This window comes from Loxodonta africana, chromosome 8, assembly GCF_030014295.1.
Source record: "Loxodonta africana isolate mLoxAfr1 chromosome 8, mLoxAfr1.hap2, whole genome shotgun sequence".
In the NCBI taxonomy this organism is placed as follows: Eukaryota; Metazoa; Chordata; class Mammalia; order Proboscidea; family Elephantidae; genus Loxodonta; species Loxodonta africana.
The window spans coordinates 5,833,944-5,851,081 of record NC_087349.1 but is presented as its reverse complement, the minus strand read 5'-3'; the positions used below and the strand labels follow the sequence as shown (position 1 = coordinate 5,851,081).

The 17,138-nt window shown below is 45.0% G+C and overlaps 1 protein-coding gene across 4 annotated transcripts in view; it reads right to left on the bottom strand.

The window, feature by feature from the left end:
• Window positions 1-8,012: 8,012 nt before the first annotated feature.
• Window positions 8,013-17,138, bottom strand: part of TCAF1 (TRPM8 channel associated factor 1) — a 57,798-nt gene continuing 48,672 nt past the window's right edge. For 3 of the 4 annotated variants that reach the window (XM_064289604.1, XM_003420545.4, XM_023539577.2), the window contains exons 7-9: window positions 15,681-16,018; window positions 13,274-13,524; window positions 8,013-10,494 (exon numbers count right to left, since the gene is read on the bottom strand). In XM_064289604.1, coding sequence (XP_064145674.1) covers window positions 10,485-10,494; window positions 13,274-13,524; window positions 15,681-16,018 — 599 coding nt within the window. In that variant the 3' untranslated portion in view covers window positions 8,013-10,484. Of the gene's footprint in view, window positions 10,495-13,247; window positions 13,525-15,680; window positions 16,019-17,138 lie in introns of all 4 variants that reach the window. The other variant, XM_010600125.3, reaches the window with a different exon arrangement.

Here is a 17,138-nt window from a genome sequence, read left to right as displayed (position 1 = left end):
TCCTCCCCTCGGGCCGCACCGGGGCCGCATCTGGACCGCACCTGGGCTGCACTTGGGCCGCCTCTGCGCAGCGCCTGGGCCGCCAGGGGACCCGGGTTGCCGCGTCCCCAGCCGGGCGGGCCAGGGTCTAGGGTGCCACCTGGTGGCCAGCAGGGCGATCCGGACTTCGTCCCCGCCGACTTGCCTCAGTTCACACTTGGCAAAGCTGACAACCTTCATTTCCCATAGTTTCTCTTGAACTAACCCAGTGCTACTCTATGACTGCGTTTGTCTTGAGAACCTCGCCCAATATACTTTCAGCACTTTAACCCAGTGTCACTGTTTTCTTTGAGAGTGGGGGCAAGAGCACGAAGTGCGGACACCTGTGCTAACGCGTCAGGGGTGCTCCCCCTGCTCCTTCCCTAACGGGAAGTGGTGGGACTTTAAAGAGATGCGTCTTCGGGAACCACCTCGGGGAGGCTACCGTGGTCTACGTGCGGGTGCAGAAACTTACTCTATCTTACGCATTTTTAACTGTGCCCATTTACCACTCCGTTTGTTAGGGTGCAAAGTATATTTGGAAGGCTCGCTTTCACAACAAGGAGGTCATGTCTTCCTTTTATTTATTGCCAGGCAGAACTAATAATTTAAAAAAAAATGAAGCTTAAAAGAACAATCAGACAACGTTTTCACTGCTCACATTTTCAAAGTTTAAAAATTTGGATAGGATTCAGGCTTGTCATGTAAGAAAGCAAACTTTCTCAGGCTTTGGTGGTGAAAGCGTGAAAGGGTACAACATTTTTGGAAGATAAACTGAGGATATTTGTCAAATGTAAATCTTTCTACCTACCTGCCTTCTTTCCTTCTCTTTGGTCCAGTAATTCCACTTTTAGACATTCATTCTACCTAAACCAAAACCCAACCCGTTGCCATTGAGTCGATTCCAACTCATAGCAACCCTATAGGACAGTGTAGAACTGCCCCATAAGGTTTCCAAAGAGCAGCTGGGGGTTTTGAACTGCCGACCTTTTGGTTAGCAGTCCATACATAAAAGTATAGGCAGTGATACAAGTCTCCTTCCTTGTGTGGGTTTCTCTTTGCTCTTCCTCTTGGAAATTTGACTGCATTTGGTCCTTGGCCAAAAGGTTTCCTCTGAAGAGTCAGCTGTTTACTCACTCATTCAGCAGACACTTTTTGAGTATTCTTTACATACTTATGCATTTATTCAAGATGTCAACAATAAAACTAGGCCATGAGGACCAATGACAGTAAACGCAGACCGACTTATGACACTTGAAGCCTAGTGAGGGAGACCCCGGTCATCAAGTGATCAGACCAATAAAGTAAAATTCCCATTGTGATGGGAAGGAAGAGGAAGAGGTCTTTGTTGTACTCAGGAGAAGGATTTGGTGCAGCCAGGAGGTTAGAAAAATCTTACAGAGAAGTGATGACTGAGCTAAGATAGAGGAAAGAGTAGAAGTTTCCTAGGAGAAGGAAATGCCACTGAGGTAGGAGGGACTGTTGCACATTCAATAAACTTAAAGTGAACCCACAGGCTAGGGCCTGGGAGACAGCAGGAGCCACGGTGTGCAACAAGGCTAGGGAATTAAGTGGGGTCATGCCAAGTGGAGGCTACACCTCTGGGTCAGTATTTAGGGTTCATGGGGAGATACTGCATGACTCTACGCAAGGCTGACACCATCAGAATTGCACTTTGTAATGAGCACTAACTGCTATGTGAAAGTGGATGAGAAATGATATGAGGGTGTGTCAGGGGTCCCCAAGACGACCTCCAGGCTCATAATTCACCAGAAGGACTCACAGGACTCAGAAGCTGTCATACTCACGGTTATGGTGTATTACAGTGAAAGGACACAGATTAAATTCAGCAATGGGAAAAGGTGTAAGGGCTGAGGTCCAGAGGACGACAGGAACAAGCTTCCAAGCGTCCCCTACCAGTAGAGTTACATGGACATACTATCATGGATTGAATTATGTCCCCCTCAAAATGTGTGTATCAATTTGACTGGGCCACAATTCCCAGTATTGTATGATTTTCCCATATGTTGTAAATCCTGCCTCTATGATGTTAAGAGGGAGAATGGGCGGCAGTTGTGTTAGTGAGGCAGGACTCAACCTACAAGTTTGGATTGTATCTTGATCCAGTCTCTTAAGATATAAAAGAAAGAAGCAGCAGAGAGGCAAGAAGACCTCATACCACCAAGAAAGCAGCACCAGGAGCAGAGCTTGTCCTTTGGACCCAGAGTCCCTGTGTGGAGAAGCACCTAGTCCAGGGGAAGATTAATGAGAAGGCCGACAGACAGAGAAAGCCTTCCCCTGGAGCTGACACCCTGAATTTGGACTTTTAACTTACTTTACTGTGAAGAAATAAATTTCTCTTTGTTAAAGCCATCCACTTGTGGTATTTCTGTTGTAGCAGCACTAGATGACCAGGAGCCAAGTGTGACAACATGGGTGAAGTTGCCAACCAGGGAAGCTCACCTGAGCCCAGGTAACTGGGTTGGTTATTGGGAGTTGTCACATAGGCATGGAGCACCCATGTGACTGACCTCTACCTCAGCACCCACCACCAGAGCAAACACAGGCATTCACCGTAAATCACACTGCTGGGATGGACTTAAGTGGCCAAACTGGTACAGGTGGCCCAAGGACTCAGGCATACAAAAACACTTAGCCTGTTCCGAGGGCTCAGGAGCCTGGGTGGTCCTGAGGGTGAGCCTTCCTTTGGAATGTTGTGCAGGGTTTGAGTAACCCAGGTCGCTGAGTTAACCCTTTTCTACCCAGAGGTGATGGGGCAATTCAGTTAGGAGGCCACTGCAGTCATCCTAAGAGACATGTTGATGGCTTGATGGGAGGCAGGGCTGCAGAGATGGAGAGAAGGGGACAGACTTAAAAAACTTTCAGCAGATAGCTAACAGGACTTGGTGACAGTTTAGTCCAGAGAGGGACTGCATGGGAAATGGAGTACAGCCTCTGGGAGATATGATGTGGGTGTGGCCTGACTGCTTGCTAGAACCTTCTGTGTGCTTCTTTTTAGTTCAACTCCATAGGCTAGGATAATATTTTGGTGATTTTCTACTAGTGATATTATTAACTTCTCCTTGACGTCACAAACAGGGTAACCATGCAAATTCTCAGTAACTCTGCAGAAGACAAAATTGTATATGCCCATCTTTTCCCCAGAAACATTTCTATTTGATGTTTTTTTGTTTTGTTTTGATTTTTAGTGATGCAAATAATATAGGGTAAAAACTACAGAAGATGAAAAGAAAAAGTATTCCTCTGCATTCCCAAACATCTTTGAATCATTTATCAGAGGTAACCACAGTCATCAAGTTCTGAAATCCTTCAAGGCGTTTTTCATGCATTTCCACACACTCACGAACTCTGTGTATGTATAAAATCTCTTTTTCTATATTAACTAGATCATACTATACCCACTGATCAACACATGGAAAACCTGGTGGCATAGTGGTTAAGAGTTCGGCTACCAACCAAAAGGTTGGCAGTTGGAGTCCACCAGGTGTTCCTTGGAAACCCTATGGGGCAGTCCTACTCTGTCCTACAGGGTCGTCATGAGTTGGAATCCACTCAACGGAAACAGGTTAACAAACACGTTGGAAGGGTACACATTGGAAGATAAACTAGGTTTTTTTTTTTCAATCAAATGTAAATCTGTCTATCTTCTCTTTAGCCCAGCAATTCTACTTTTAGACATTTTTTGATAGATATACATAAAATATAGACAGTTATACATAGAAGGATGTTGATTGTAGCATCATTTTTAAGTGTTCTAATAGAAAGACAACTCAAAATTACCTAATAAGTTTGAACTATCAGTAAGTTAATGGTGGCTAAATTAAGACACATCATACAATAGAACACTTTCCAACTGTTTAAAATAAATCTGTAAGTATTAATATGGAAATGTTTAAAATTTCTAAAACGTGAGGTGAAGTTGTAACCTGACCCTACAAATGCCAGTAAATTTTCCTTAGTCCTTAAGCCTGATTTGGGGTTCCCCACATGTGCAGAAGGGCCAGCTGTGACTGTTAATGGACCTCAACAAAGGATGCAGCAACAGATGGAATGAATCAGAAGAAAAGTCATCACCCGGACCCTAGTCCAAAGCAAGAAGACTGACAAGAGCCACGTTACCTCCTGTTTCCTGGCCTCTTTCTAGGGTTTTACCTTCCCAGTACAGCTGCACAGCCACCATCTTGCTGCCCAAATCACACATAAGCCCTGCTTCCCCATAGCTCTGAGAGTTGGATCTGAGGAACTTCCTCCCAGCTCCTTGCTGTGAGCATTGCAACGAAGTTACTTTCTCTTTCGCAAAGGCTGGTGGCCAGATCATTGGCAAGTCTCAGTGTGTCAGACAAGGACCCATCTTCCCGGGTTTAGCAACAAAGTTAACTGAGTTCTGAGGCTTCTTACCAGGAAACAACTGACCTTTTGGAACTGCAGTGAAAGATGGAGACCAAAAGAGTGGGTCAGAGAAGTTCATCAAAGGTGAACTTAAAAACCCCCAAAAACCCAGTGCTCTAAGGTGAACTTGGTGCTGGTTATATGTTTGTGCTGCTTAGCTTGTAACCAGCTTATGTCTACATAAATCCCATTCTTGTGGTAGTAAAGTACCACTACTGTTCTAAAAATACCCCTTAAGAACATTTTGGTGTTGATCTAACAGAAGAAAGGGCTTCAAACAAAGGCGGTTTTTTGAGGTCAGAGAGCAAAAGTGGAAGCATTCATCAATGGACCTGCCACTTGGGAGCAGATGCTGGCTAAGGCACGGAAACAAAGCAACAACATTGGCTCAGCACAGAAGTCACTGAAAATTTAGGAAAAGAAAGATGGTGACTAGCACGGATCCTAACTAAAGCTTTCATTGCTGATGTGAAAGAGCAGACCCCAGATCTTCCCCTTCACCAAGGGGAAAACAGAAACTATTCAACGAAAGTCAACAAACTCTCATGGACACCTCTTCTGTGAGGCACCATGGAGAGGGAAGTGCTACTGTGGTCAGCAAGATCACCCTGTAGAGAGAAGAGTGGACATGAAAACGGTGATCATATCAGTGGATATAAGAACTGAAATTGCCTACAAATTAAGTGCAAGGGGACAGAAAGGCAGAAACAATTATTTCTGATCAAGGGATCAAAGAACTTACAGAGGTGATACAAAAATCTTAGCTTTGGACAGTGTCTGATGCCTGTGTGCAAGCAGGAGCTGAGGGCATTAAATGTGAGGATCTGTCATATCCCAAAGCATAGAGCTCTAACAGTGAAAATCTTGATTTGAGAAAGACAACATGTCCATCATGGCTGAACCTTGTTAATAGGGACTACAGTGTCAATTCTAAAGAGACGTTTGGAAGGTTTTTAAGAAACGCCATGCAGTAACACTGTGGTTATTTCTAACCAAATCCCAGTTTTGTTCAGACATTCTGCTTTTCTCTAAGAGGTTCACAGGAAGATGAAGTCATTTCCAGTCCCAAGGGCAGATGTGTACTAGTGAAAGCCGAAATTCGAGCATGCTCACCATAGTGATAGGTTCTTTCTGGGTCTGATGTCATGAATATACATAAACAATATGATACTTCATTCTGCAGCATTTACAAATCAGGTTTGTTATTGAAATAGTCCGTTTTTTAAATAGAGGACAGGCCCTGCAGTCACTTCGGTTTGCAGAGTTATTCACAAGTATGCATCCCAGGAGCCAGCATTCATAGTCACCGGCCTCCTTCGGTGGTTTTTAGTTCTAAGTTTAATTCAGTGCAGCCCTGTAGATTCTTACCCATAATGGTCTTCTTTCTCCCATAAGAATTTGGAAAGGATTAGCACACGCTAATTTGGGCTTCGAGATGGATGAATGCACCTCTGTGCATTTACTGGTATGAGTCACTGGGGAGGTTTATGAATTTACTATTTAAGATGACCCAGAACAGGTGTCTACAGCTGTTTTGAGAAGAAGCACCGTGGTAGCCATGAAAACGCTCCTCTCTCAACTCCAATTGCAGGGAGCGGGCGGGGTGTGTTGACAGACAGATGGCCCCAGCTGCTGGACTCTGAAATACAACACTATGCTGGGGCCAAGGCCGCACTTTCGGGGGTTCTCCAGAGATTGCGGCAGGGATTCAAGGCAGACCGTTCTTGGGAGGAGGGGGATCTTCTGATGGGTGACTGGCTTCAGGACCCCCACTGGTCTTACCAAAGCTTTCTTGGACCTGCCCTGCAGGGATACTTTCCTTCTTCCCTCTCTCCTTCACGTGATGCAGGTTTGAAGACTTCCCCGACCCTCTCTGACTTCTCCATTTGCCCTCAGTCATTTCCCCTAATACATCCATAGCTTGCACACCTAATCCTGTTTTGGCTTCTGCTTCTTGGAGGGCCCAGGCTAACACAAGTACTGTTATATCTGGTAACATTAAGACGCTCAAGTTTATTATTAAAATCATGTTGTAGTAGGAGTAAAGAGCAAACCCATTAACTTGAGAGTATTTATGTTTCTTTATTACATTTATGATAACTTTTACTCAGATTATAGCATGTCCTTTCTCCAAGGGCAGGTTCTTGCCTGCTTCTTCATTTAAAGCAATGAAGCTAGAGCTTGCTACTTCTCTTGACAGATGGCCAGCCCTAATTCAGAGTTATGAAAGTGTTCCTATTCTCCTGGGGTGTATTCATGAAGTTAATCTGGGCCTAGTACCCTCCTCCCATAAGCAAATTTTCTCTGTTTGGATCGTGGTGGTGGGAGCCGGAAGCATTCCAACCACAGATGTATTGGAGCCATCACTGCCGCTCCAGAGATATCCATGCTGAAACTCTCTTCCTCCAGTAAGAAACAAGGGAGGGGCCTCCTCTTTCTAACCCTCTTCTCCCATCTCCAGGCCAGACAGAAAGTTTGGTTTTGTACTGGAGACTGCAGCCATCTGGGAGCCAGGGCAGCCGAGTTAGCCCACAACTGAGCTTTTGAAATGTCAAAAGCCTTAATTAAGGCTTATTTCTGTTTCCTTTGCAGCAGTCTGGCTCCATGGCTACTCAGGCACCAAAAACAAAACTTCTCTGTTTAAAAAAAAAGCTGGTGTTGCCCCTCACGTCCACCTCTATCTTGGTGGAGGATGGGGGAAGGTTTATGACCTCTTTCAGGTTCTTGGCTCCTGTTGACGGCACAGACCCCTCACAGGTGGCCCTGGACTGTTGGTGTGCTCGGGGTTGGGGGGGCGGTCATCTCTACATCTGTGGGGTCTCTTCACTCATCTTCTCCATGTTCTGGGCCCCTTGATTTATTTTAAGTTGGGTCATTTCATTCTGTTATACATAAAGTTTCTATGCATCGGAGTCAACTGAACAGCACCTAACAACAGCAACAATGTTGGGTATTTTCCCTCATTTGGGGCACTATCTCAGTCCTCATACTACACTAAATAATTTTGGCAGTGTGCCAAAGTGAATTTATGTCAAAATTTAGGCAGTTCATGGAAACAATTTTTTAAGAAATATGTACGTATTTCTTAAACATATTTCTGAGTTCAAGTATGGTGCAGATGAAGATGAGTAGTTTTTTAAGACTAAAACTTATTCAAGCGTCGAATGAACAGGCGTGCAGGAAAGCTTATGGTCAAGTTTATGGTCCTTCTTGAAATGTTTCTCTAACCAGGGACAAATATCATAGGCCTTCTTGGGGAAGAATACTAGTTGGAAATGTTCATCCAAAGCCCTGGTAGGCATTCATTAACTCAACAAATACTGGAAACCTACTAGACGGTGAGCTTAATCACTAGATGCCTGGTGAGGTAGGGGCGGGCTTTGTTTCTTGGAAAGAACACCTGTAGAAACAAAAGATGGTGAAGCATGTTTGGATAGTTGGGTGATATGTAGCGTGGCTAGAACTAGAATAATGGGGAGATAGGATGAGCCTGGACCCATCAGATGGATCCAAACAGTTGGGGCCTGGTTAGCCATGTTAAGGGCTTGGCTGGACTGTATCCCAGTCAATATGAAGCCACTGAAGAATTTTTATTTGAGTTTATTAAAAATTTTTTTCAAAGGAATACATGCACAAGGTACAAAATTAAATAGTACACGACCGAAAACGAAAAACACGGTTTCCCACCCCACTCTTTTGAACTCTAGTCCTACAGGCAAAGCGTTTTAACGATTTCTATTTTTAAACTTCTGGTAACTAACTTCCTAACTTTAAATAATATGTTTGAACAATAATTTCTCAACTTCTCAGCTCTTGACAGTCTTCAATAATACCCCATTACAAAAGATAAGGATTTAACTTACACTCTCCCCACCTTTCCTTTCCATCTCCTTCTCCAAATTTTTAAAAGATACATCATTTTTTAATACTTCTGTTGGTTTAATTTATAACTTTGAACAATATACTAATCCTTAAGTTCTTCTTCCATTAACTGTAGACCTTATCTCTTCATTCTCACTTTGAAGATATAAGTAGCCCTACTCTTCCTTCCCTCTTCCACCAATTAACTTTCAACCTATTTCTGCTTTCTTTTTCCTTATTTTGTCAGCATTATTTTCATTTTCTGTTCTGAGCCAAAAACTAAGCCTTTCATACTTTTTCTAATTATCAATAAATCGTATCTACATTATCATTATCATGGTTATGTAGATACTATTTACTGAAAGCCTAGTCAAGGCTAGGATATTTTCTTCCTACACACTTAATGCCCTGATGCCTGTGCCACTTGACAGAGAATGTACCCACCACCAATGCCAAATCCAGTCTCTTCTTACACTCCATGGGTAACTCAAAATCATGCTCCGTTTTATCTTGCTTCATAATTACATCTGAATTTCTCGAGATACTTTTGTCTTTTTGTTGTTGTTGTTGTTGGCTAAGGAATAATGTGTGTCTTTCACATTCCCAACAATCCAGACTCTCAATGATACTATCTTTGCCAAGGAACACACCTTCTTCCCAGAGTCCAAGACTGTGCACTCTTCATCTGAGATGGGTCTGTTGATAACTGTTGCTCTAGAACAAGGCATTCTCAGTGAGCGCCATTGTCTTCTGGATCCCCATTCCTTCCTCTTTTCTGGTTTTCATCCTCATTTTGCTGGACAATTTCCTCAAGGTACTTTCTCAGCATGGGGGCAAGGGAGGTAACTTTCTGAAAATTGGCATGCCAGAAAATGTATTTATTTTGATTTTACTCTTGACAGGTTGGCTTGTTATGGAATTCTGGGTACAAAAACACTTCCCATAAAATATTTTAAGACATTGTTCCATTGACTTTTAGCATTTAGTACTGCTGATAAAAAATCTGCTGCCAATCTATTTCTTGTTCCTTTTTAATTGAGCTAGTTATGGTACCATTTTTTGTTGCCTTTTTTTTCCCCCTTGCCGGGCACTTGTAATATATTCTATCTTTAAAGTTCCAAAATTTCACAAGATTGTATCTAGATGTAGATTGTATTGGATCTTTTCAAACTGGAGATTTATGTCTTTCTGTTCTTCAATGCTTTTCCTTTTTTTTTCTTCACCTATATTTGTTCTTTCAGGAACTCCTGACAGTTAGATATCGATAGTCTGTGTCTCTTTCCTTTCTTCTTATTTTCTTTTTGCTCTGTATCTTGGGCGAGTCCCTCAACTTTATTTTTCAGCCTGTCTACTGGATATTTTTGGGAGTCTCATTTATTTTCAAAAGGCTCTTTTTATTCTGAGTTTTTCCTTTCTTTGAAGCGTCCTGTTTTCATTTCACAAATACATCTCAAATCTCTATGAAGATACAATTAGAATTTTAAGTTTTTTTTTTTTTTTCTGCATTGACTATGTCTCCTCTAGAGTTTATCTTATTCTTCAAACTCCTAACTCTACCTGGTTATTTCCCTTACATCCACCCCTATGTCTGGGAATTTCTGGCTGACTGTTCACATTTAAGAATGACTGAAACCGTTGACTTTTGTAGGTGGTTGGTATGGGTTTTCTCTGTAATTGTGTGGTTAGTTCTGTGTCTCTAGTATGCTACTTCTATAGATGGAAGCACTGGGCACTTGAGTAGGGGTCTCAAATGTCAGGAGAGAATTAACTGAGTTAGGAGGCCCCTAACTTCATGAATAATTGAATTTCATTCTGAAGCACCAACACCTACCTCTCCTCAGGTATTTTATTCAATTTCTTTATTAAAAACAAAAAATCATTTTGACTGGTACCAATAGTGGCCTGCCTGTATTGTATACACAAGAGTGGGGTAAGAATGGGATGGGGTACAACTTTACAACTGGCATCCTTCTTTAGTCAACAGAATTATCAGGTACTCAAGGCTCTTCGGGGTTCATAGGTTCAGATGAGCTTATATTCTGGCCGAAAGGTATCTCTTCTCTTTCTTTCATTATCATGCTTCATCCACTTTCTCTCTTCCAGAAATGTTGAGATCTTCTCCACTTATATCCAAATCCCTTCTGTTTTCTTTGCTGAGATGTATCCATCCTCTTTTGAATTTCTTGACTTCAATTTCAGTGGGGCCTAGGGAGGGAAGGGAGGTAAACACAAATGTTCAGTCCATCATTTTAAATTGGAAGTCCCACTGCTGGCTTTTAGACAGGGGAGCAACAGGGATAGCTTTACATTTTTAAAAGATCCCCATCTATACTGCTGAAAATGGATTAAAAGTACAGATATCCTGAAAGACTGAGGGTCTAATTTCCTGTCTGAGAACATGCAATGTCTGGGACTTTAGGGGTCAGGCACTTTACCAAAACAGCCCATCATTCAAAATCCAATAAACAAGTAGAATGCTGTCATGGTGCCCTAGGGAGAATGGCTGAGACCCGAATAACCCAGAACCTAGACAGCTGGGGTGATGCTAAATAGCTCATGCTGGCATGGTCTGTTAGGAGGAACTTCAGGAGCCTACCTCAAAGTCTTTCCTCTGGTCTCACATTGAGATAAACAAAGTGCATTTCTGCTCTGATAAATTAGATGAGGGGTAAAGCTTCTAGAAGAAGCCAAAGCCCTGGCAAGTAGGGGCATTCAGGTCCTTCTGTCTTCTGGGTGGTTTCTTTATTTACTCATTTATTCGGCCATTCAAAGCACTGTAGTTAAGGACACTCATTTTGTAATCAGAGTGTCTGGGGCCAAATCGCATATCTACCACTTACTAGCAATGCAACCTTAGGCAATTTATTTAATCTTTATTAACTTCAGCTCTTCATTCATAAAATGGAGATAATAATAATTCCCACTGCATAAAATTATTGTCAAGATTAAATGAAACAATCTATATAAAGGACCCAGTGCAATACTTGGTACATACTCAACACGTCATAATTAAGAGCAATTGTTTTAAATGAAGTCCCAGGGTGGTACAAAAGGCTAACACACTCAGTTGCTAACTGAAATGTTGGAGGTTCAAGTCCACCCAAGGGCTCCTCTGAGGAAAGGTCTGGGGTCTATTTCTGAAAAATCAAGTCACTGAAAACCCTATGGAGCACGGTTCTACTCTGACACACATGAGGTTGCCATGAGTTGGAGTCAATTTGATGGCAACTGGTTTTTTATTTTAAATGTGGAATGAATAGTCAACACACACTTTACTGAACATATCCTATGTTCAAAGCACCTAGACAATGGACATTGATGATATAAGGAAAAATAATTCTAGCATTAAGACACGATAAAAGAATCCAAAGAAAGACATTACCTAGGTCACTTCTTATTGTGTATGTATCCACTCAATTCCATAAAGAAAATAAAATAGCATCTTCCAATAACTAAGAAAAAAGAAGTGAGCTAAAGGAAAGCTGGTTGGGTGCACACAACATTAATCCCAGAGACCCAACTCTGGTTACAACTACAAAAAAATGGGACAGTTCTGAATAACATTAGAAGAAAACATGTGAATTTGTGGTAATTAAATAGAAGTGGGGTCAGCTACTCAACTGGTGAGTAAGTCTTGACAGTGATAGATTCTACGTGACCATGGAAATAAAACACCATCATAAATTGGATGCTTACTCTTTGCAAAGGACAAACACCCTGTGGGACTGTTTGGGCTTGTCAAGTGACTTCCGCTCTTGATTTATTCAAAGAAAGAATGTGACCTGATGGAGTTGAATAAAAAGACCCAAGTAGCTTTCATAACCTTATCGTGAATTTAGAACCATTTCTTTAGACCCATAAAGCAATGTCCCAGATTCTTTCAAAGGCTGGTGTCTAAAATGTGGGGTGGGGTAGTATTAATTACAATCGCATCTGAAAGTGCCATCTGAAAGTGAAGTGTAGCTCTAAAGTAATACTGAGTTAGATAATAATAACAGGAGCTGATATTTTTTCTTAATGACTACTAACCGCCAGGTTCTGATCACTTTTAGAGGTATTATAGGATTTAATCCTCATAATAACCCTAGGAATCGATCCCATTTTATAGATGAAGAGCTGAGTCAGAGAGAAGTTAAGGAACCTACCCAGGGTCATACAACTAGCAGGCGAAAGAACCAGGATTTGGATGCAGGGAGTCTGCTGCCAGCACCAATAACCTTGCCCCTAAGCTGTGTGGAGAGACTGGGAAAGGAGGCTCGTTACTCTGTGGGCCAGCTTCAAGTGGAACCATCTCCTAGATGTGTATCCACTGTGTGGTTCACAAGCCATTCCAAGATTTTCCTCAGAGTCTTCTGAAAGACCCTGTGAGGCCAAGGCATTTATCCCCATTCCACACACAAGGAAACGGGAATACTGAGATCAAATGACTTTCCCAATAGCTAACCCTAATCCTGGACCCCTTCCACTACACCAGTCTGGTTTCCAACTGTTTGAAAGCTACCCAAACACAGGACATGTGAGTCATCAGGGAGCTGTCAGGGTATTAGGGTGAATTTGTGTTCCCATTAGTTCTATGGTCAGGCTTTGGGAACAAATGACCAGAAATCAAAGCCTGGAAAGAATGCTCAGGCTGTGAGGATGAGAACCACCCTCTTCTGCGGCCTATGACAGAGAATCAAGGCTGACACGAAAGCAGGTGCCAGAGCCCTCAGGACAGGGCTTCAGGACAGAGCCATTCAGGGCCAAGGGCCTGAGGGCGGAGAGCAGAGGGAAAAGACTCAGACACAGGCACCTATTTCTGAGAAATCTGATGCCCCCTTTGCAGTATTCCTAACCCACCTCCTGGAGACAGACTAGGGAGCGAGATCTGGGGCAATGAGCTGTGGACAAGGCCAGAGCCCTAGGAGACGGAGCAGAGATGTGATTCCATCTCTGCCTGCCTCCCCAGACCTCTCTACCTGCCACCTGGATGGGTACTCCTTACATCTGGGTGAGGAGGTACAATTTCATAATATTTTCCTTCCACTCCGGCAGGTAGGCCAGGCTGGTAGCCACTTCTTTCTGGATGGGCCAGGCCCAGGCCTCGAAGAAAGGCACCAGGTTCTTCTGCACTTGGTGGGAGAACATCTTGACCCACAGGTTCATTTTGTCAACGTTGTCTGTGGGCAGGTTGGTCTGGTTCCTGTACTCGGTGAAGAGGCGGATGAATGGCTCCCAGCCAAAGGCCTCTTGTAGCTGGAGGGAGAAGACAGGAGGGGCAGAATGAGACTCATGGCTGCAGGAAGAGACCAACAAATGCTACAATATGCACATGTAACATGTTGAATCCTCTTGTAGCTGGAGGAAGAATACAGGAGGTGCAGCATGAGATACCTGGCCTGTAACAGGAGACTGACTATCCACAACAACATACAGGTCCAATATTTAACCCTTAGACATTCACCTCACATCTATGAGTGACTCTCTCGGCTTTGCCTTATCTGAGAGCCGCAGGCCTCCGTCCCCACATCCTCATTTTAGAAGGGGCTTCGAGGCTAACATAGAGCTTGGTTCAAACTGTTGTTGTTAGGTGCCATCGAGTCAATTCCAACTCATAGTGACTCTATGTACAACGGAACAAAACACTGCCTGGTCCTGCGCCATCCTCATAATTCTTGTTATGCTTGAGCCCATTGTTGTAGCCACTGGGGCAATCCATCTCCTTGAGGGTCTTCCTCTTTTTCGCTGACCCTCCACTTTACCAAGCATGATGTCCTTCTCCAGGGACATCATACTTTGGCTTAAACTAGGTGCTCAAACATGATGGCTTTGGTGATAATCACAATGATTGTTATCAGTATTTACTACCAATACCATTACTCATATATTTTACCAGACCATCAGGCAGTGCTCAGAGATTACACAAGAATTAGAAAGCCTTATCTCTAACAGTTTCAAAGTTAAACCCCAACAACCGGGAAACTCCCACCCTATCCTGCCATAATGAAATCTCTACCAATCCCAGGTCTAGGCCTTAGGGAAAAACACGTCAGGTAGAAGTTACCGTCTACAGCACCCATGGAGGCAGCTCCTGACTCATGGTGACCCCATGCACAGTGGGATTGGACCCTTGTGACCCACAGGGTTTTTACTGGCTGATTTTCAGAAGTAGATCTCCAGGTCTTTCTTCCTAGCCTATCTTAGTCTGGAAGCTCTGCTGAAACCTGTTCAGCATCATAGCAACACACAGGCGTCCAACGACAGATGAGGGGTGGCTGCGCATGAGGTGCACTGACCAGGAATCGAACCTGGGTCTCTTGCATATACAGTCTGTGTAGCTAGAGTTAAGAGGCAGTCATAATTTGAGAAAAGGGGGCCATCCCAGGGCCACTGGAACTACTCCCAAGTGAGCCAGGATTAGGAGCCTCATGGTCCCCCAGAGCAGCTTCCACTTCACTTCACAGATTAACAGCTTCTGTCCCCGAGCGTAGGAGTCTGAGGAACGATGTTAACACGGTGGCTCCCCAGCCATCTCGCTATCATCTGCAGACAGTGGCTGAGCAGGGAGGGGCTCAAGCAGGTGGAAGGTCCCGGTGGACCATGCCTGGCCTGAGCCTGAGCTCCAGACTCCATGCATGAAGCTCTCCCTGTGAGTGAACACTGACCCAGGGGCTGGGGTGGGAATGGGGGCACTGATGGCCATGTAGGGCAAAGGCAGTCTCCTTGTCTGGGCCAGTGAGGAACCGTGGATTGCCTCTGTGAGGTGGAAACTGAGGCACAGCCAAGTCACAGGAGAAGTTATACTGAAGGAAGTGTGTGAGGGATGGGTTTGGTTGCAGATGGCTACTAAGTGGTCGAGTTTGACTTCAGTCTTCGGTATGTCTGACTTCAAGTCTGACATACCAACTCTATTTAAAGGACCACATCTCTCTCCACCCTTTTCAACCTTGCTTGGTGCTTTCTCTCACTCTCATGTCTCTTCTAAACCCCAGGTGGAGGGTGGGGCCGAACCAGTAAGTCCACATTAGAGTTAAGCAGAGCGATGATCCGAGAGGTCCCTGCATCCCGCAGTTTGACTATTAACCTAAAGGTTGGCAGTTCAAATCCACCCAGCGGCACCATGGACGAAAGGCCTGGTGATCTGCTTCTGTTAAGATTACAGCTAAGAAAAGGTTACGGAGAACAGTTTGCTCAGTAATACATGGGGTCACCATGAGTCAGAATTGACTCAACGGCAGCAATGGGTTTGAATATTTTTTGATGATCTGAGAGATATCATGGTCCCACTTGGTCCACATCAGGGGCTCCCGTGACTGGGGCAGGAGACAAGGTTACTACGTATCACATACCAATGCTGCTCTGGCAGCCCCTGCTCGCTGGGGGGTCCCACCACCCCTGCTTTCACTCAGTACCTGGAGGTACGTTTCCAGCGCCGTCCATGCGTTCCAGTTCTTTATGTTGGGGCCCTTGCCCAGGTAGATTCTGACCCTTTTCTCCCGAACGGGAGGCCACAGGGCGATGTTGGCACGGCCACGGGGGATGCCCAGGACCGTCTCATGCACGTACACACACCACAGGTTGCAGGTGGCCTCAATGGTGTGCGGGGGGAACTCCCACTCCTGCCGCTGCTGGTTGCGGCCCAGCTCGTGCACCGGGCCCCACAGCCCTTTGGTCCTGATAAGCTTCTCATTGATGAGTTCCTGCACCGACTCCAGGTGGCACATGATGGGGTACCCTGCATGCATCCAGCCTAGGGGAGAAAAAGACAGGGTCAGGGTGCTCCCACCCATCTGCGAGGCTCACCTCTGGGCCAGCAGCCCCAGAGGGCTTCCAGCATCCACGCTGCTCAGAGGGCTGTGCAAATCTGGCCTTACTTCGTCTCTCCTTCTGGGGCAGCCCTCCATCTTCTCTCTGACCAGGAAAAGTGTGGCTATGAGGTGTGAGGTAGGCTATGAAAGGCCTGAGCCTGACTAGCGGCCACCCTCTTTGACCAAGGAACATCCAAGAGAACCTGTATCTCCGTGGCCTCGCCTCTAAATTCAGAACTCTTTGATACACAGCTGCCACATCAACACTGCTTAATAGTGACCAGCCATGTGGGCCAAGAAAGCTAGGATCTATGGAAATTTCCGCGGGTCTCCTTAAACTCCATACTTCCCTCAGTTGTAGACTACTCAGCCCTTACGGAAGAGCTCTTCGTTCAGTGTCTTCTCAAAGCTGTCCAATTCCCTCTCCCAACACCTAGGTGGAGGCCCCACACCATGCTTCCTTTTTTCTTGGATGCCCGGATGGACGGCATCCCAGATACGGCATTTTCTGCACTGGTCCCACTGTGTGACAATACCTCTTGACATGCAGGCTTATGTAGTCATCTCTTTCTTTAAACATAAATTTCTTCCCTTCCCATTTGAATAGTAAAGCCTGCATCTGGTATGTCTTTTACCCTACTGGCTGCTCGCTCCCTGGCTGTGGGCTAAGGGGAGGCCCCTGGGCAGTGTGCACAGAGTCCCTCAGGGGCATCCACCCACACAATGTGGACCAAGGATCCCCACAGGGCACCCACCCACATGGTGTGGACCAAGTGAAGGCCTTCAGGCAGAGTGCACAGGGACCCCATGGGGCACCCACCCACATGGTGTGGGCCAAAGGAAGAACCTCAGGCAGTGTGCACAGGGTCCCCAGAGGCACCCACCCACATGGTATGGACCAAGGGAAGGCCCTCAGACAGCGTGCGCAGGGTCCTCAGAGGCACCCACCCACGTGGTGCAGACCAAGGGAAGGCCCTCAGGCAGCGTGCACAGGGTCCCCAGAGGCACCCACCCACATGGTACGGGCCAAGGGAAGGCCCTCAGGCAGCATGCACAGGGTCG